We start from the raw sequence: 22,121 nt of genomic DNA on the forward strand, positions 1-22,121 counted from the left end.
GTGTGTGCGCGAGTGTGTATGCCTCATCTTTTTCATCGTCATCCCACTCATATACTAATGCACATCCAATCAGGAATGGTACCGCAATTGTTGCGGTGAATCACCTCATTCCATCGCCATTCATGTAGTAGTTGTTGACAACTCCAAACAGGAGGGTATCGTGATGGTCATGTAGAAATTAGGAAGGTTCACTTAAGGTGCATCTCTCCCCTAGAGTGTAATGTACACGTAGCGATTAGCCGTTTGCATTTCTTCACTTCCTGTTGCGGGGCCGGCAACAGGGGATGCTTTGTATTCATCTGTTCACACGTGTTAATCTTGGTCTGCAGCTCCGAGATGTGAACGTCGCTTCCTGTTTAACCGCTGAAGTGTACGAACTCTTACACGGAGTAAGTGCATGGACTTACATCACGGATACAGGGGGTGCACGAATACAAGCCCACTGTGACACATGCGCAGAAGAGCAGGATACGGAAACGTACTCGTGTGGTATAGAAATGTCGCTTGCTAGAACTCAACAATACAAAAATTAAATTTACAGCTCAAAATATGAGATAGAATGCTGCTTTCCAAAATTATTTTATTCACGGATTTATTCGCTCTGTCACTGATGTATTCCTTGAACAGAATACACATATTGATTCTATAGGAACGAAACAAAGTACTCTTTCTCCTTTTCTCCTTTTCTTTCTCCTTGTGGGAGTAGCAGAATTCGTCAGTGACGAATTCAATATCTTCCGGTTTTTTTCCTATAATCAAACTCAAACTCAAAGTACTCTTTCCACTGCATGTAGTCACAAAGGAATACTGCAACCACGTGAGTGGTTCTTACATGCCCTGACAGTTATGCTCCATCTACAGGGTGTGTCTTTTATTTCGTTACAGAACTTTTCTAGAAAACCTAGCAGAGCAAAATAGAGGTCGTTTTACCAGGTGGGATATACGGCCAGGGGAACATCCTGTAGGAGAGCATATGCAACTGCTGGACGACTAATTAGCTATTAATTAGATGTTTTCTGGGAAATGTGAGATGACCGTGTTGGAGCCAGTCATTATTCAAATTCATCGTCCTTATTAAACTCCCTGAAAAGCGAAAGTACTTCGAGCTCGAAATTGCCAAATTTTGCTATGCAAATGAGCCGAACCCGGAACTAGTACGCACCATTCGAGCGCAGACACAGCGACCATGTGACACGGCCACGTGCTTTGGAGCGATGGAGGTAATTGGAAAAGGCACTAACCTGTTGGCCAGATAGACCGCTATGCGACTCAGATAAGGCAAGGGTCGCGTCGTTTCTGCGCTCCAAAAGCGGGTTTTGGCTCATTTGCATAGCAAAATTTGAGAGTTTACATTTCAAGGTACGTTCGCTTCACAGAGCGTTTAATAAGGACTGTGGATCTGAATAAGGACTGGCTGGAATACTGCTATCTCGCATTTCCCAGAAAAGAGCTAGTTAATAAGTTAATTATTAAATCTTAGCGAATTAGTCGTCCAGTAGTTGCATATGCCCTACCGGATGTTCGCCTGGCCACACCCCACCAGCTAAAATGGCGTCTATTTTGCTCTGCTAGTTTTTTTAATAAAAATTCTGTAACGAATAAAAAAACAACACCCTGTATGTATCGACAATCAACGCGCACCGCTCCATAGTACGGTTGAATTGTAGTAGACGTTTGGGCACGAGGTTGTCGGGAGGAGGAAGGTACCGCGTACCGTCTGGCTTCAAGGTTACTGGAAGTTTCTTCTGACGGCACAAAGGTTGCGGTAAAGACAGCAACTTCGGTAATGGGAGCACGATAGTCATACTTGCTGAACACTTCTGGAGCGCGTAATGCGGAATTGTCATCGCGAAGGCGGCAGCAATGCATAAGCTTGGCAGCGAACTTGCGCGTAATTCTAAAGCGAATCCACGATGGGCTAGTCCTGGGCAGACGTCAGGCAAACGCTATTACTGCATGATAGCAGGGTTTGAGAGCGGCTACAAAGAATGAGAGACGTTCTGAAGGACAACCACCGTGCTGTTATATATTCAATAATCTACTTAAAGGCGCGCACAGTACTAGCCTAATCGCTCATTTCAGATTTTGCCCAAGAAACTGTCGTGTACCCACAAATCCTTCAAAGCAGGGCGGATGATGGCGCAACAATACTCAAACTCACCGATGATTTGACACTAAATCTCCGACAGAAGCCAGCTTACGGGGATCAATTGCTCGTAAGGACCACACGTGAAGACGGCGTTTTTGTCAGCGAATATGTAAGTTGTTCTGGAACTAACAAACTCTAACGTCTTTTACGAATCTTCTAGCGATATGTTTTGCAATTCATTGCTTACATTGTTTCACGTTTTCTACACTCTTAATAGAGATGGTGGTGGTGGTGATAGGGTTGCCGTTGTCGGCCTCACGTATGTGGGCATCGTCACGACTGACGTCCTGGGGGAATTTGCGTCCTGGGCCGACTTCTAAGGGAACTGTGCTTAAAAGAGAACTTTACCACATAGCACGCTGAAGGCCAAACATCGCACAGATTGATTACTCCTCGTTCGTGGAAAACACGGGCCGTATACCTTTTTGTGACAGCCCTATCACCACGACCACCTTGTGACAGTTATCAAAACAACAACTTTATTGTGAGATTATGAATGGGGAACAAACTCGATTATCACAGCTGCATACTGTCCCAGCAAGGCGTATGCCTCCCGTTTTCCACAAATAAGGAGACAGAACGATGTCACTCGGGATGACGATTAGCTAGGATCGTGCTGTTTTGTTTTTTGAGTGTACTGTATTAAACGACCATTATATTTTTAGAAGAAAGCTCACAGAAGGCTTGTCATTGTTATAATAAAAGCACCATCGCCTTGATAGAAGGTATCTGCTCTAAGGCTGGAATATATATACACGCACACAGACGAACAAAACACAAGCCTCAAAGTATCTAAAAGCATGAATGATTCGAATAGCGGACTTAACGGCAATCACGAGGTGCATGGTTTCGATCTCTCCTTGCTACCGGGCTTTGTCGACGGCTGCCATATTTCAATAACCCATGCACTTCTTGATCCACTGACGAATTACTCCAAAACGTGAAAAGGGTACGATATGCGCCATACACGTGCATTGCTGAGAGCCGCTCGACTGTACATGCAAAAAAGCCAACGACGCAGGTCATGGCGTTGACTCCAGGTGTTCTTACTGAGACCCAAGTAAACATATTTTATGTCCATTCCATGAACTTTGAAAATGTACAGATTTAAAATTTGTGCCTACAGCCAGCGCTATTCAATGCATGAACAAAACAAAAATGCATCTTCTGGCCTCATGTTTCTATGTGTTCACAACGAATTCCAACAGTGCCCAAGCAAGCATACTGGAAAGACATAAATCTCTCAAAACCGCATTTCCGTTCAATTGTGCCATGCAGGATGTGAAATACCATATAGCGTCTCGTTAACAGCAAAGCGAGACAAACATATGTGTTGCAGCATCAATTTTTCGGCTTCTGCTCCCAGGCATGCGCAAAATGGCAACTGTTGAGTCTGTAGTACGACGGACCTCACGAATGAATCAATCATCAATTGGTGAACAATGAAACGAATACGCAGGAAAACAATGAGTAATTTTTCTGCGTATTTCCCGTTATTTTCAAAACAGGTCCGTCATCGTTTGGGAGGAGCCTGTATTGCAGTAGAGAAGCATTTTGTGCTAGTGCGGCAGCCATTTATGCACCGCTTCTTACATATTTTCATCCGACGCAAATTTACGGACGCCCGGATCATCCTTGAGGCGGCTCAGGATGTGGTAGTTCGATGCCCAAGGCCTGCCGAACAGGGAGATGTGGAAGGAAATCAAATCTATGATCGCAAATGGTTGAATTCGTCATAAGAAACTGATGCGTTGTGTGCACAGACGTATCATGCTGAACAACAGCCCACTTACTCAGCCATCAATGGCGTTTTGTTTCGGAATTTTGTTTCGCAGCGGGCTCCAGATGTTGCACTAGCAGAATACAATTTGTTTTTGCGTTCACTGTATACCTCGAAAGCGTATAATGATCTACTATAGTACCCTTGTGATCCGAAAAACGCGTCGAGAGAAATTCCCCCACACTCGAGTGACCTCGAAACTTCTTCGGTTTTGGAGGCGGGCTGTTTCGCCATTCTATTTTCACCAGTGGCTATGCGGGTCCCATATGACGAAATTGGTTAACCCAACACTCACGGCCAAAAATTTGAGGGCGATTAATGTATTTAATGCGATGACAATGCGTTAGCGTTAGTCTTGAGAGAAAAGAACGCATATTTCAAGCCTTTTTCGCGTCGATTTGTATGCGATACGAGGCTGTATGTGTCATTTTACTCCTGATACGCGGCGCAAATCAAGACCTACGCAACATTAGAGGAAACATGAGGGAACTGATGTTCTGAGGCTGGAACTCATAGAAAGGACGAATACATACAGAGCCTCAAGTGCCTAAGAAATTAATGATAAAAGATGGAAGTTACTGCAAAGGCTAGCCAGCTGTAGGATTCGAACCCACATCATCTGGATTACCGGTAATCCAGAAGATGTGGGTTCGAGTCCTACAGCTGGCTAACCTTTTCAGTAACTTCCATCTTTCATCAATAGTTTCTTAGGCACTTCAGGCTTTGTATGTATTTGTCCATATGACATTTGACATGACATGTCCATATGACATGTCCATATGACATTTTCCCTCGAGTGTTTATGAGGATTAGATTCCTCATTTGTGTCTTGGAAAGGTCTGTCATAGGGAGCAGGCTTGAGGCGGTTCGCGTGTACAACCTCAATTTTTCCACTGACAATGCGCTGAATTCTTAAACCGATGGTAGACATCTGTTCGACTACTCTATAAGGGCCCTTCCATCTTGGGGTCAACTTTTTCGCGAGACCTGGAGCACCTTCGCCTTTCTGCAGGTAGACACGAGCCCCTGGATTAAAAGTCACTCATTTCGCCGCTTTGTCAAATCGATACTTTCTGGACTTTGCGGTGGATTTCAGTGTTTCGCGTGCAATTTCATGAGCTGTCTGCAGCCTTGCCATAAGCTGTGCCTCGTAATCGTCGGCTGTTGCGTAACTGAACGCTCTGGAGTCCCCAACAGGAAGACCCAACTCTTCCGTGCAACAGGAAGAATGTGGTTTCGTTGCAGCTTTCGTGGACGGCAGCATTGTATAAAACATAGCGTATGGCAACCACGAGTCCCAGTCGCGCTGGTCTCGCGCTACATGGTAGGACAAGATCTTTGCGACCGTTTGGTTGAGGCGCTCTACTGTACCATTACACGCCGGGTAATACGGAGTAGTGCTTAGTTTCTTTATGCCTAGAAAGCTGCAGACACCTTTAATTAAATCCGACAAGAAGTTCCTGTCCCTATCTGTCACAGGGTGTCGAACCGAAACGTTTTTCGTTCCGGTTTTCGTTCCGGTTACATCATAAACGATCCGTCACCGGTTCTGCTCCGGAGCAAAAAAATAACGGTTCATACCGGTTTTTAACCGGTTCCGCTTCTGCTGGGAATATTCATCCCCACAAATAAAAAAATCAACGTTACAAAATCTAAACCCGTTTATTCCGCATACATGGTATTTAATATTAATAGACAGCTGTGAAATTGGTAGCTCCTGGTTCCTGTAGGTTACTGTCTGTTCAAATGGGCTTTCTCCTTTCTTGAAGCGCATGCTACAAACGGGCTTGTTTGTCGTGATGTCATACGTACTTCCATAGTACTTAGTACATAGTACACAGTATCCGATATACGATCGCGTCCCATCCGAATGTCTGTTGCTACTGTCTAGCCAGCAAGCACCACCGCACGAGTACGACGCAAATCGAGGAACACCCTCTCTCACAAACGCCCTCGACGGCTCCGTTTTATTTTCTTCGTGTCCAGTCCACAAAACAGTTGCCACTTCGCACGGGCTTGCCCTCGCGTATACGTAAATGTATTCAACTTAGCTTCTCTCAAACAAGGTACGCGTTGCGCGACATTACCGATGAAGAAGCCGTTATGCAGCCCCCGTGGGTCGCTGTTTAGTTGAGCAAAGTTTGGGGGATCAAATTAAAACGAACACTACGGCACATTGCTAGAGAGTCACATGTACCTCTAAGTCTGTGTGCGTGCGCGAACGATAAACCATTACAAGGGGAGCCTAAGGGTCATAGTATGCCGACATACATTCCACCGTAACCGTAACCCTCGTATAGTATCCATGACATGACTTCAGAGCACACGACGTCTGTTTCATTCGCCTATCCGTAGTCCAAATCGACGAAGTTTTTTCTTTGACCGAAAACCGTTAAATATATTTTTCGGTTTCCCTCCTGAGCGAAAAAAACGTATACGGTTTCGATTCCGTTCCGGTTCGCACCAAAATAGCGTTTTTTTTTTCGGTTTTCGGTTCCGGTTTTCGGTTCGCTCCGACTCCCTGATCTGTCAACAGCTGCTTCGGAACCCCATGTCTCAGCACAGTTTTTCCAACGAATTCCCTGGCAACGGTATGTGCCTTTTGATCCGGGCGCGTGATTGTCTCACTGTAGTTGGTGAGGTGGTCTGTGAAAGTTAGGATGTATTTGTTTCCCAATGTGGTGACAGGCAACGGGTCCATGATGTCCATTGCAGCTCTTTCAAATGGGCTCGTTTTCCAAACTGTGGAAACTTTGGAAATTTTCAAATGGCGCCATTTGTTTGAATGCGGTGTTAAACAATGCCACACTTTCCCAAATCTAAACTGGATGTAGCAAATACATCGGAGTATTTATGCAACATCATCTCAAGTACATCACGCTCCTGTGATTCGAGACCTCCTAAGTCAAACTTCAACGCCTCGCCTACCTTCCCCGGAAGATGCGCTTTCCCACATTCTACCTGTATCGCTCGAACCGCTTCAAAGTCGCTGTCTACCTCTGCCGAGCTGAAAAGCGCGACGGTCTTATTCGGCGGGAGGACCAGTTCTTGATGGGAAGAGTTGACAACTGAGAAAGGCACAGTTCGCTGCATCCCAACCTTAACCAGACAGCTGGCACCTTTAACTCCGTTCGTGATGTCTTCTATTGGGTCAAGGGCCCCTGATTCATCGGAAGCTATATCGAAAGGAACGACACAGCTGACAATGCACTCCGACCTTGGAGGTAGTGGTACCTCCCGAACTAACCTAACCACTATTGCTAAGTGAGGAAATTTTGTAGATGCATATCTCCTCACTACGTATCCATCTGACGTTTCGCGCAAGGGTATTTCCTGATTTCAGATTCGAATTACTTCGTTGGCAATGGATATCTCTACGCATTGGGAGCTCAGTATATCTTGTCCCAGTATACCCGATACATGTTCTGGGATCGCAAGCGTATCAGGACATATGAAGCAAATGTGTTCGAATTCGCTTTCACCGAGAGTTACATTAAGCTTGCACTGACCATTCAGGGAGACCGACTCTCCAGTCGCACCCACAAATCTCCTGTGCGGTCCGCAGTCACAAGGTGCCATTTGAACACCTTTTCCTTGCAATTCTTTGACGGCACTTTCATTTATAAGAGTGACCGCGGAGCCCGTATCAACAAGGAGCTCAATCGGATGACCATTCACTTTACAACGCACGACCGGGCATGATTCACTCATATGTCTAATAAGCACTACCTCGCCGTCGTCACTCCCACAGCTCGTCGTCGACAGCTGCCCTCCCACGCGCGTGCCCCGCGTGGGGGTTTCTACATGTTTTTTGACTCCCGATTAGCGTGCCCTGGTTGGTACACTTCCTTTGGAATCGTGTGATTTGCGTAATCCCTCGGGTGACTGATTGGCCACAACTGATAGAAGACCTCACTTCTGACATCAACAGGACGATCGCATGGACTGGCAAAGCGTCCACGCTGGGTGGAGACACACGAGAGACTTGGGTGCAGTTAGGAGACATTCCTTTAATTTACCTAACGCATTTAACTCTACAGCTGGAGCGTCAACAGCTAAACGACAAAAGGGCTGAGCGTACAATCGCACAATTGCGGTGATCGGACGACCCAGTTCTAGGCGGCTGCGGGGGTATCATCTCATATGGCCCGAGTGTGCATAAGGCCCAAGTGATCAGAACGCCCAAATGTTCATAAGACGTGAAAAAAGATTGAGCCTTTTGAGCATTTGGGTGAAATGAACAGGGCAAGGTAAGGTGTCCAGAAGGCCGAAATAGTCATATGACCCAAATGGCCATATGGCCCGAAATCAGGAGGGAAGACTATGAGTGACCAAGATATTTTCTTTGCTCATATGCCCTATATTAATTAAATGCAGAATGCGACAGAGGAGGAAAAGTTATCTGAATTAAAAATATTAATAAAAGCACAGAAATAAAGTACTGAAATTTTCAAGCAAATAAGATATAAACGTGGCAAAAGGTAAAGTACAAATAAATATGAATCCTTACAGCGTTCAGTATTTTCCTGTGCCTAATATTTTTATTGAATACCTATTCATTTGCCACATTAAAAGCTTTTCAACCTTTCCTTGAAAACTGCTATGACGCACTGTAAGTAGCGCTTTTTCTGCGAAGGTAACCAAACCGTGCGCGGCATTAGCGTAGCCAGAAAAAATATTTCTGGAGGGGTTCACAGGGAAATTTGCATAGGAGAGAAGGGTTTACACCTCGTTTCCCTTCTTATAAATGCGCTACCAAAGGTACGATTTCGGGAGGGTTTTGAAAGTCGCAAACCATGCCTACGCATGGGGCTGCTTTTTCCGCTCTAACCCCTCGGGACCATTTTTTCCGAGACCATTTGCTCCGTTGCCAAATTTTCCAGGCCATTTTTTCGGGGCCGTTAAATCAAATGGCGTTCCATCAAATAGGCGGAGATCTTCGAATTGATTCTGTAACTGAACTATTTTGAGACTATATTTCACACGGCGGAAGAAGCGCATTGTTTGTGTTCAAGTCAGATGCACGCTGCAGAAGAAGCATATTCCACTGAGTCACCGAGTCTAAAATAGGCACAACTTGATGAAGATAATAAATCTCAGTCCCGAGCAAAATACCAAGCCGTAGCGCTTCTCTGAAAAGTGTTGAATTCCTGCGCTCTCACACATGAAAAGCGATTTTACAGAAAAATATTCCGTACATATACAGTGAACCCTCGTTATTATGACCATGGTCGTCACCGAAACTTTTGATCGTAATGCGGAATTGTCATATTAACGGGGGAGATTGGCAGAGGTTTCACTGCATTGTTCCCCAGGAGTATGGTCGTAAAGCGCGTATGTCAGATTATCGGGGGTCATATTAACGAGGGTTCACTGTAGACCCTTTCGCGGCGGCTTCGCGCCGTCAGGGGGCGCCAGCGCGGGTCGACCGGATGTGCTCCCTGAAAACTTCCGGTTTTGAAGATAGCCTGCGGTTGTTGAGAGCCCGCAAGGATGTTTTGCGGATACAAATCACCTTCTGTTCAACATCTTCGACGTGGGCCGTGCTGCATTGTGCCCGGGTGCAGTCTGCGCTCTGGGACGAACTTACTGTCCAAAATACGGACATTTAGATTCCCCACTGACATAGAGAGAAGAGCCGCATGGGTCACTGCTGTGCGACGGGATAACTGGCAGCCTTCTCGAAGCTCACAGATATGTTCTGCTCACTTCATTCAAGGTAAGTTACTCCAAGCTTACCTTGAACCTGTCCTTGTGCCTTAGTTCTTGAATTTAGTTTCTTAGCAGTTTGGTAGAGCCAACGTTCTGAACGTTGCGCACACAAAAAAGAAAAGGAAAAATGACGCGAAAAGACAGTGCTTCTGATATTAATCTTTGCAATTATCCAGCAATTTAGGAGCCATATGGCTTTCCCACATAGTTTTCGTTGCATATAGGTCATCTTATGCACACTGCTGCAGCCAAACAATTTCGACTGAGAGTTCATGGTGGCAACATTATGAAAGACTAAATGGCGCAACTGTTTTCAAGTGTTGTGCTATTTTATGCATTCATGTATTTTCAGGTCGGCCATCCCCTGACCCAGCACATCCGGATTATGTCCCTTCCTTGTTTTCATACCGTGCGCAAGGGAACTTGGTGCAAAAGCTAGCCAGATACCAACGTGCCCAAAAGAAACAAGCTGAACAGGAACGTGAGATAGATGATGCTGGTCCTTCCACAGCCCTCAATGATGAGGAGGATGCAGTGATGACGACTAATGATGTGTCTAATGGCAACACGCAGACAACGTTGACGGCAGCGGACATCTCCAGCTTGTTTTTTTTTAAATGCAGAGTTACAGGAGAGACTTAAGTGCGTTGAACAGGAGCTGATGTTCACCAAGGATAGGGTTAGTGAACTAGAAAATACAAAGCAGTCTCCTACCAGTGCCAAAGTTACTCGGGACATGGTGATGCAGTCAGACAGCAGTGTCAAGTTCTACACAGGCCTGGTGTCCACAACAATGTTCACTGCGCTGTTTTGCAGTTTTTACTGTCTGTCTGGAAGCCCACACTCTGGACATGTCTCGAGGCAGAGCAGCAGTTATTACTGGTGCTGATGAGGATACGGCTTGGCCTCCTTACACACGATCTGGCATGTCGGTTTGGTATTTCCTCAAGCAGCGTCAGTACAATATTTCATTGCTGGCTCGATATCCTGGCTGCGAACTTGCAGAAGTTTATCATTTCGCCATCACGTCGGTCCATCAAAGCCAACCGCCCTGAAGCTTTCAATAACTTGTTATTCAACGATGTCAGGGGAATAATTGACTGTACAGAAATATTCATACAACGACCCACAGCGATGACTGCCAGGGGCCAAACCTTCTCGAGCTATAAACACAATAATACGATCAAGCTTCTCATTGTTGTGTCCCCCTCAGGAGCAATAATGTTTGTATCCAAAGCCTGTGGTGGCAGAGTTTCGGACAAAGAGCTGACTCTACACAGTGGCCTGCTCGACATGGTCAAAGAAGGCGATGTCTTCCTTGTGGACAGGGGCTTTCGGTGTGAAGAAATGTTTGCTGCTCGGGGTGCAAGACTTCTGATGCCCTCGCTAACAAAAAAACGCAGTCAGCTGCCTGGAGCAGAGGTCACCACATCTAGGAAGCTATCAGCAGTTCCCATCCACGTTGAGCGAGCGATCCAAAGGTTAAAAGTGTTTAGATTGTTCCAAACAGTACGGCCTTTAAGCTTCGTGAAAAGAGCAAGTGATGGAGATTATCCAACAATTGATAAGCTTGCCGTGGTATGTAGTGGCCTTGTGAATCTGCAGACCCCTGTAATTAACAGTCACAAAGATGACTGTTCATAATTTATAGCATTAGTAAGTTAACTCTACCAGTCGGAAAGGACTCCAAACATCAAGCACAGAACTGCAGGCCGTGTAAGTAACTGGTGGGGCATGTTTGATAAACGTGAAGCTTTATTGTATTTTATTCTTGCGACATTATGCCATGAGCAACAAACAAAGCCTGAAATTAAACCTGCTCTATAATTGCTGTTCTCTATTATGTTTTTCTAAAACAAGTTAAGGAATAAGGTTTGGTCAGATATTAATCTAAAAGCAATAAAACACTGTGCAAGAGAAAATTTCAAAAATTTGACGACGACAGCAGTATGCTGCTGTTGTACGTCCTTTCCCCTGTACAGTTTCATAATTTTTAATGCAATATATTTTCCTGTGAGATTTATACAATGTTTACCAACACAAACAATGCTGCTTCACACAACTCATAATAGCTGAAGCTGCTGATACAGTCCATCTGAGCACATGAACCTGGAAAAGCTACAAATGACCTCACCTAACCACATTTCAGCATATCTGGCTATGCTACACGTCATGCACAAAATGTATGTACAACGGACATGGAAAAAATGACTAGTGGCTCAGTGACTCAGCTTAGGAAAGACATTTAGTAAAATTAATAAAATATTAAAAATAATCTTTCAGTTCTGAATGTCGTCAGTTCCATATGGCTGTATGTCGTCATACTGGTTAAAAGCCGCGGATGTAATCACCATGAGAGAAGTGATGAACTTTCATCTTTCATCGTAATCACCATGTACATTTAACCTCCTCAGCCGTTGCTGATGTCTCGGCATCTACCACACATCCATGACTTTGGTGTGCGTGTAAGTTTTACACACCTCAAATGAAAGGTGGCCTCGCATTGCAAACATCCAACAACACGACCAGACCTTGCACCATGACAATCGCATGTTCTTATAGCACTTTCTATTTGCTTGAGAACACGCCTAGCTTGCATTTCAGGAAAAATGTGATTGAAAAAGAAGTGCTTTGCTCTGAGTTCAGTGCGTGACCAAAAGTCTTCATTGAAGCTTATGACCTCAACTGTCAGAGAACACCCTGTGAACACAACGAAGTATGCACGACACAGTTTGGTGACAGCCATTTGGGTTTGAACTTGAGTGTAGTAGGCATGGTTTTGCCTTAGCTTCAGGTCATCATTTAAGTAAGGTAAATGCCTCAATGTGTTAGCCAGTGAAACATTTTTCCTTGACGCAGGGCACTTCACTTCAAGCACTGCCTTCTGACAACAAGCACAAGACATGAGTGCGTCTGGAGATGCTGCTAAGAAAGGCAACCTTTCCATTACAAACAAACCACACTCACTTATTTGAAAGTCTCTATGTTTCAACGCCTCATGTACAGAAAATGCCTCTTTTGCTTTCGGCTCCATTTCACAGCCCCGCTGAAAGTTTGAGATACGTGGCTCTTTTATGTACCCCATAATCTGTGCCACAAGTCCGTCGGCACCACTCTTACATGCAGCTACACGATGCAGTATGGATGCTGTTATCCTACCCCTCAGTTCTTGCATCCATCTTGTTGATTTTGATTGCCCATGGGTCTCCTTCTCAATTTCACTGCAGCACCCTTGTGCTAGCTGCACTTCTTGGGCTGCTCCTATATCTACATTTTTGTAAATAGCAAACAGGGAGAATTCTGAAAAGTCTATCTCGTTCGTGGCTGGTCTTTCCTGGTCTTGGGCAGCAGCTTCCGGGGCAGAATCTGTTTCCTCGCTGTCTGTTATCGAGCCCAGCACCAGTGTGTTCGGCGCAGATGACTGCATGTGAGAATTATGCAGATAAGACAAACTATGTCATTTCACAAGAGTGCCTTGAGGTCTTCAAGACTAGAATTCTAGGAATACTTAGAATAACCCACATTATGGTCAGCCATTATTATCTTAGACAGATATCTTGGATACCGGGTGGGATGCAGGTTACACCTAAGTGATACTGTACTAAAAATTGCTCCAGTGTCTCACCTTCACTTGTAGCACGAAGTTGCGGACTTCTGCATCTGTCCAGGCTGGCACTTCGTTCCGGGGTTTGGTGGTCACCCTAGGTGGTGGCTGCCCTATCTTTGGTTTGAACAACTGTATGTCACTAATTGGTGCTGCCTGCAAAGATTTTACGCCAGCCCTTTTCTTCCTTAAATGGCAAAAAACAATGGACAGAAATCAACACGTCAAAACCTACCAGACATTTTTTGTTTGTTTGGATCCACTTACATGGAACCTCTGTTGGTGATGGGTCATTTAGCCCATGCCTTACACTGGCTTCTACGCTGAACAGTAGAGCAGCCACATGCGAGCAGCATTCTCCAAGGCTGAAATCACAACAGTGTAGAGAAATAAAGAAAAAGGACAAAGCGATAACATCATGCATGGTGGACAGCAGAAAGCAAGCTCCAGTTCTGCTTCACGCAGTTAATCTATTTATGAAATTTTTGTGCCTATAAAGCCGGACAGCTCAGGATGCTCGTCCTGGTATCAAACGTTCGGGTACGCGAAGCCACACAACGTCGGGTCGGGCATGCATTAATTAATGATAATCATATTAAGCCCCGAAGTTGACGAAATTGGCCACTTGTCCATTTCGAGTGCCGTTTTGGAAGCGATTTTGTCAAACGCGACCTCTCAGGGTGCAACAGGGGAACAACGTACGGGGTTGGAACACCGTGTTCTTACTTTCACATGTACATACTACAAAATTAGCGTAGGACATCTTTAATATTATTGTTATATCAAGTGATATTAAGCCCCGAAGTTGACGAAATTGGCCACTTGTCCATTTCGAGTGCCGTTTTGGAAGCGATTTTGCCAAACGCGACCTCTCAGGGTGCAACAGGGGAACAACGTACGGGGTTCGAACACCGTGATCTTACTTTCACATATGCATACTACAAAATTAGCGTGGGACATCTTTAATATTATCGTTATATCACGTGATATTAAGCCCCGAAGTTGACGAAATTGGCCACTTGTCCATTTCGAGTGCCGTTTTGGAAGCGATTTTGTCAAACGCGACCTCTCAGGGTGCAACAAGGGAACAACGTACGGGGTTCGAACACCGTGATCTTACTTTCACATATGCATACTACAAAATTAGCGTAGGACATCTTTAATATTATTGTTATATCAAGTGATATTAAGCCCCGAAGTTGACGAAATTGGCCACTTGTCCATTTCGAGTGCCGTTTTGGAAGCGATTTTGTCAAACGCGACCTCTCAGGGTGCAACAGGGGAACAACGTACGGGGTTCGAACACCGTGATCTTACTTTCACATATGCATACTACAAAATTAGCGTAGGACATCTTTAATATTATTGTTATATCAAGTGATATTAAGCCCCGAAGTTGACGAAATTGGCCACTTGTCCATTTCGAGTGCCGTTTTGGAAGCGATTTTGTCAAACGCGACCTCTCAGGGTGCAACAGGGGAACAACGTACGGGGTTCGAACACCGTGATCTTACTTTCACATGTACATACTACAAAATTAGCGTAGGACATCTTTAATATTATTGTTATATCACGTGATATTAAGCCCCGAAGTTGACGAAATTGGCCACTTGTCCATTTCGAGTGCCGTTTTGGAAGCGATTTTGTCAAACGCGACCTCTCAGGGTGCAACAGGGGAACAACGTACGGGGTTCGAACACCGTGATCCTACTTTCACATATACATACTACAAAATTAGCGTAGGGCATCTTTAGTATTATTGTTATATCACGTGATATTAAGCCCCGAAGTTGACGAAATTGGCCACTTGTCCATTTCGAGTGCCGTTTTCGAAGCGATTTTGTCAAACGCGACCTCTCAGGGTGCAACAGGGGAACAACATACGGGGTTCGAACACCGTGATCCTACTTTCACATATACATACTACAAAATTAGCGTAGGACATCTTTAATATTATTGTTATATCAAGTGATATTAAGCCCCGAAGTTGACGAAATTGGCCACTTGTCCATTTCGAGTGCCGTTTTGGAAGCGATTTTGTCAAACGCGACCTCTCAGGGTGCAACAGGGGAACAAAGTACGGGGTTCGAACACCGTGTTCTTACTTTCACATGTTCATACTACAAAATTAGCGTAGGACATCTTTAATATTATTTTTATATCAAGTGATATTAAGGCCCGAAGTTGACGAAATTGGCCACTTGTCCATTTCGAGTGCCGTTTTGGAAGCGATTTTGTCAAACGCGACCTCTCAGGGTGCAACAGGGGAACAACATACGGGGTTCGAACACCGTGATCCTACTTTCACATATACATACTACAAAATTAGCGTAGGACATCTTTAATATTATTGTTATATCAAGTGATATTAAGCCCCGAAGTTGACGAAATTGGCCACTTGTCCATTTCGAGTGCCGTTTTGGAAGCGATTTTGTCAAACGCGACCTCTCAGGGTGCAACAGGGGAACAAAGTACGGGGTTCGAACACCGTGTTCTTACTTTCACATATACATACTACAAAATTAGCGTAGGGCATCTTTAGTATTATTGTTATATCACGTGATATTAAGCCCCGAAGTTGACGAAATTGGCCACTTGTCCATTTCGAGTGCCGTTTTCGAAGCGATTTTGTCAAACGCGACCTCTCAGGGTGCAACAGGGGAACAACATACGGGGTTCGAACACCGTGATCCTACTTTCACATATACATACTACAAAATTAGCGTAGGACATCTTTAATATTATTGTTATATCAAGTGATATTAATCCCCGAAGTTGACGAAATTGGCCACTTGTCCATTTCGAGTGCCGTTTTGGAAGCGATTTTGTCAAACGCGACCTCTCAGGGTGCAACAGGTGAACAAAGTACGGGGTTCGAACACCGTGTTCTTACTTTCACATGTTCATACTACAAAATTAGCGTAGGACATCTTTAATATTATTTTTATATCAAGTGATATTAAGCCCCGAAGTTGACGAAATTGGCCACTTGTCCATTTCGAGTGCCGTTTTGGAAGCGATTTTGTCAAACGCGACCTCTCAGGGTGCAACAGGGGAACAACGTACGGGGTTCGAACACCGTGATCTTACTTTCACATATACATACTACAAAATTAGCGTAGGACATCTTTAATATTATTGTTATATCACGTGATATTAAGCCCTGAAGTTGACGAAATTGGCCACTTGTCCATTTCGAGTGCCGTTTTGGAAGCGATTTTGTCAAACGCGACCTCTCAGGGTGCAACAGGGGAACAAAGTACGGGGTTCGAACACCGTGTTCTTACTTTCACATGTTCATACTACAAAATTAGCGTAGGACATCTTTAATATTATTTTTATATCAAGTGATATTAAGCCCCGAAGTTGACGAAATTGGCCACTTGTCCATTTCGAGTGCCGTTTTGGAAGCGATTTTGTCAAACGCGACCTCTCAGGGTGCAACAGGGGAACAAAGTACGGGGTTCGAACACCGTGTTCTTACTTTCACATGTTCATACTACAAAATTAGCGTAGGACATCTTTAATATTATTTTCATATAAAGTGATATTAAGCCCCGAAGTTGACGAAATTGGCCACTTGTCCATTTCGAGTGCCGTTTTCGAAGCGATTTTGTCAAACGCGACCTCTCAGGGTGCAACAGGGGAACAACATACGGGGTTCGAACACCGTGATCCTACTTTCACATATACATACTACAAAATTAGCGTAGGACATCTTTAATATTATTGTTATATCAAGTGATATTAAGCACCGAAGTTGACGAAATTGGCCACTTGTCCATTTCGAGTGCCGTTTTGGAAGCGATTTTGTCAAACGCGACCTCTCAGGGTGCAACAGGGGAACAACGTACGGGGTTCGAACACCGTGATCTTACTTTCACATATACATACTACAAAATTAGCATAGGACATCTTTAATATTATTGTTATATCACGTGATATTAAGCCCCGAAGTTGACGAAATTGGCCACTTGTCCATTTCGAGTGCCGTTTTGGAAGCGATTTTGTCAAACGCGACCTCTCAGGGTGCAACAGGGGAACAACGTACGGGGTTCGAACACCGTGATCCTACTTTCACATATACATACTACAAAATTAGCGTAGGGCATCTTTAGTATTATTGTTATATCACGTGATATTAAGCCCCGAAGTTGACGAAATTGGCCACTTGTCCATTTCGAGTGCCGTTTTCGAAGCGATTTTGTCAAACGCGACCTCTCAGGGTGCAACAGGGGAACAACATACGGGGTTCGAACACCGTGATCCTACTTTCACATATACATACTACAAAATTAGCGTAGGACATCTTTAATATTATTGTTATATCAAGTGATATTAAGCCCCGAAGTTGACGAAATTGGCCACTTGTCCATTTCGAGTGCCGTTTTGGAAGCGATTTTGTCAAACGCGACCTCTCAGGGTGCAACAGGGGAACAAAGTACGGGGTTCGAACACCGTGTTCTTACTTTCACATGTTCATACTACAAAATTAGCGTAGGACATCTTTAATATTATTTTTATATCAAGTGATATTAAGGCCCGAAGTTGACGAAATTGGCCACTTGTCCATTTCGAGTGCCGTTTTGGAAGCGATTTTGTCAAACGCGACCTCTCAGGGTGCAACAGGGGAACAACATACGGGGTTCGAACACCGTGATCCTACTTTCACATATACATACTACAAAATTAGCGTAGGACATCTTTAATATTATTGTTATATCAAGTGATATTAAGCCCCGAAGTTGACGAAATTGGCCACTTGTCCATTTCGAGTGCCGTTTTGGAAGCGATTTTGTCAAACGCGACCTCTCAGGGTGCAACAGGGGAACAAAGTACGGGGTTCGAACACCGTGTTCTTACTTTCACATATACATACTACAAAATTAGCGTAGGGCATCTTTAGTATTATTGTTATATCACGTGATATTAAGCCCCGAAGTTGACGAAATTGGCCACTTGTCCATTTCGAGTGCCGTTTTCGAAGCGATTTTGTAAAACGCGACCTCTCAGGGTGCAACAGGGGAACAACATACGGGGTTCGAACACCGTGATCCTACTTTCACATATACATACTACAAAATTAGCGTAGGACATCTTTAATATTATTGTTATATCAAGTGATATTAATCCCCGAAGTTGACGAAATTGGCCACTTGTCCATTTCGAGTGCCGTTTTGGAAGCGATTTTGTCAAACGCGACCTCTCAGGGTGCAACAGGTGAACAAAGTACGGGGTTCGAACACCGTGTTCTTACTTTCACATGTTCATACTACAAAATTAGCGTAGGACATCTTTAATATTATTTTTATATCAAGTGATATTAAGCCCCGAAGTTGACGAAATTGGCCACTTGTCCATTTCGAGTGCCGTTTTGGAAGCGATTTTGTCAAACGCGACCTCTCAGGGTGCAACAGGGGAACAACGTACGGGGTTCGAACACCGTGATCTTACTTTCACATATACATACTACAAAATTAGCATAGGACATCTTTAATATTATTGTTATATCACGTGATATTAAGCCCCGAAGTTGACGAAATTGGCCACTTGTTCATTTCGAGTGCCGTTTTGGAAGCGATTTTGTCAAACGCGACCTCTCAGGGTGCAACAGGGGAACAACGTACGGGGTTCGAACACCGTGATCCTACTTTCACATATACATACTACAAAATTAGCGTAGGGCATCTTTAGTATTATTGTTATATCACGTGATATTAAGCCCCGAAGTTGACGAAATTGGCCACTTGTCCATTTCGAGTGCCGTTTTCGAAGCGATTTTGTCAAACGCGACCTCTCAGGGTGCAACAGGGGAGCAACATACGGGGTTCGAACACCGTGATCCTACTTTCACATATACATACTACAAAATTAGCGTAGGACATCTTTAATATTATTGTTATATCAAGTGATATTAAGCCCCGAAGTTGACGAAATTGGCCACTTGTCCATTTCGAGTGCCGTTTTGGAAGCGATTTTGTCAAACGCGACCTCTCAGGGTGCAACAGGGGAACAAAGTACGGGGTTCGAACACCGTGTTCTTACTTTCACATGTTCATACTACAAAATTAGCGTAGGACATCTTTAATATTATTTTTATATCAAGTGATATTAAGGCCCGAAGTTGACGAAATTGGCCACTTGTCCATTTCGAGTGCCGTTTTGGAAGCGATTTTGTCAAACGCGACCTCTCAGGGTGCAACAGGGGAACAACATACGGGGTTCGAACACCGTGATCCTACTTTCACATATACATACTACAAAATTAGCGTAGGACATCTTTAATATTATTGTTATATCAAGTGATATTAAGCCCCGAAGTTGACGAAATTGGCCACTTGTCCATTTCGAGTGCCGTTTTCGAAGCGATTTTGTCAAACGCGACCTCTCAGGGTGCAACAGGGGAACAACATACGGGGTTCGAACACCGTGATCCTACTTTCACATATACATACTACAAAATTAGCGTAGGACATCTTTAATATTATTGTTATATCAAGTGATATTAAGCCCCGAAGTTGACGAAATTGGCCACTTGTCCATTTCGAGTGCCGTTTTGGAAGCGATTTTGTCAAACGCGACCTCTCAGGGTGCAACAGGGGAACAAAGTACGGGGTTCGAACACCGTGTTCTTACTTTCACATGTTCATACTACAAAATTAGCGTAGGACATCTTTAATATTATTTTTATATCAAGTGATATTAAGGCCCGAAGTTGACGAAATTGGCCACTTGTCCATTTCGAGTGCCGTTTTGGAAGCGATTTTGTCAAACGCGACCTCTCAGGGTGCAACAGGGGAACAACATACGGGGTTCGAACACCGTGATCCTACTTTCACATATACATACTACAAAATTAGCGTAGGACATCTTTAATATTATTGTTATATCAAGTGATATTAAGCCCCGAAGTTGACGAAATTGGCCACTTGTCCATTTCGAGTGCCGTTTTCGAAGCGATTTTGTCAAACGCGACCTCTCAGGGTGCAACAGGGGAACAACATACGGGGTTCGAACACCGTGATCCTACTTTCACATATACATACTACAAAATTAGCGTAGGACATCTTTAATATTATTGTTATATCAAGTGATATTAATCCCCGAAGTTGACGAAATTGGCCACTTGTCCATTTCGAGTGCCGTTTTGGAAGCGATTTTGTCAAACGCGACCTCTCAGGGTGCAACAGGTGAACAAAGTACGGGGTTCGAACACCGTGTTCTTACTTTCACATGTTCCTACTACAAAATTAGCGTAGGACATCTTTAATATTATTTTTATATCAAGTGATATTAAGCCCCGAAGTTGACGAAATTGGCCACTTGTCCATTTCGAGTGCCGTTTTGGAAGCGATTTTGTCAAACGCGACCTCTCAGGGTGCAACAGGGGAACAACGTACGGGGTTCGAACACCGTGATCTTACTTTCACATATACATACTACAAAATTAGCGTAGGACATCTTTAATATTATTGTTATATCACGTGATATTAAGCCCTGAAGTTGACGAAATTGGCCACTTGTCCATTTCGAGTGCCGTTTTGGAAGCGATTTTGTCAAACGCGACCTCTCAGGGTGCAACAGGGGAACAAAGTACGGGGTTCGAACACCGTGTTCTTACTTTCACATGTTCATACTACAAAATTAGCGTAGGACATCTTTAATATTATTTTTATATCAAGTGATATTAAGCCCCGAAGTTGACGAAATTGGCCACTTGTCCATTTCGAGTGCCGTTTTGGAAGCGATTTTGTCAAACGCGACCTCTCAGGGTGCAACAGGGGAACAAAGTACGGGGTTCGAACACCGTGTTCTTACTTTCACATGTTCATACTACAAAATTAGCGTAGGACATCTTTAATATTATTTTTATATCAAGTGATATTAAGCCCCGAAGTTGACGAAATTGGCCACTTGTCCATTTCGAGTGCCGTTTTCGAAGCGATTTTGTCAAACGCGACCTCTCAGGGTGCAACAGGGGAACAACGTACGGGGTTCGAACACCGTGATCTTACTTTCACATGTACATACTACAAACTTAGCGTAGGACATCTTTAATATTATTGTTATATCAAGTGATATTAAGCCCCGAAGTTGACGAAATTGGCCACTTGTCCATTTCGAGTGCCGTTTTGGAAGCGATTTTGTCAAACGCGACCTCTCAGGGTGCAACAAGGGAACAACGTATGGGATTCAAACACCGTGATCTTACTTTCACATGTACACACTACAAAATTAGTGTAGGACGGTTTTTTTGCTTCTCGAGTGTCGTTTTGGAAGCAGTTTCTTCAAACGCGGCCTCTCTATGTACGCCCTTTCACCAGGATTAAAGGGGCTTCGCACTTTTTAACGGGCTCGGTCTGCTGCCGAACGTTGCGGTATGCCTCTGTTACAATCGCAGTACAAGCCGTTCATAGTATCTTTTTGGCACCATGATACATATCATTTGAGTCATTGTAAAGGGCCCTGCTGCCGCCTTTTCCAAATTTTGCGGTGGTTTCCGATGCAATCACAGGAGAGAGGCATAACATAAGCCGTCACGTCTTTATATGTGTGTAAAATGTCTGCCACCATGATTAAAGGGTGTTTTGTCCGTTTTAAAGGGCTCTGCTGCAACCTTTTATGGAGTTTGCGGCCGCATCCGTTATAATTCCAGTAGAATGGCAATAGCATAAGCCGGTGCGTATACTTATATGACTTTGGAACTATACAAGGGGTATCGACCGTTTTAAAGGGCTCTGCTGCCGCATTTTCCGCGGTAGTCTCTGTTACAATCCCAGTAGAAGGACATAACACAAGCCATTGATGACATGTCATCGGCAGCATGATAAAAGGGGTGTCGCCCGTTTTGAAGGGCTATGCTGCATCCTTTTCCG

General features: G+C 44.2%; 1 protein-coding gene across 1 annotated transcript in view; it reads left to right on the forward strand.

The window, feature by feature from the left end:
* LOC135371437 (venom metalloproteinase antarease-like TserMP_B) overlaps window positions 1-22,121 on the forward strand; it is a 148,548-nt gene that overhangs the window by 5,503 nt on the left and 120,924 nt on the right. Inside the window, exon 2 of the mRNA XM_064605490.1 lies at window positions 2,083-2,258. Coding sequence (XP_064461560.1) covers window positions 2,083-2,258 — 176 coding nt within the window. The remainder of the gene's footprint in view (window positions 1-2,082; window positions 2,259-22,121) is intronic.

The sequence above is a fragment of the Ornithodoros turicata genome, unplaced genomic scaffold (genome assembly GCF_037126465.1).
Source record: "Ornithodoros turicata isolate Travis unplaced genomic scaffold, ASM3712646v1 Chromosome11, whole genome shotgun sequence".
Lineage (NCBI taxonomy): Eukaryota > Metazoa > Arthropoda > Arachnida > Ixodida > Argasidae > Ornithodoros > Ornithodoros turicata.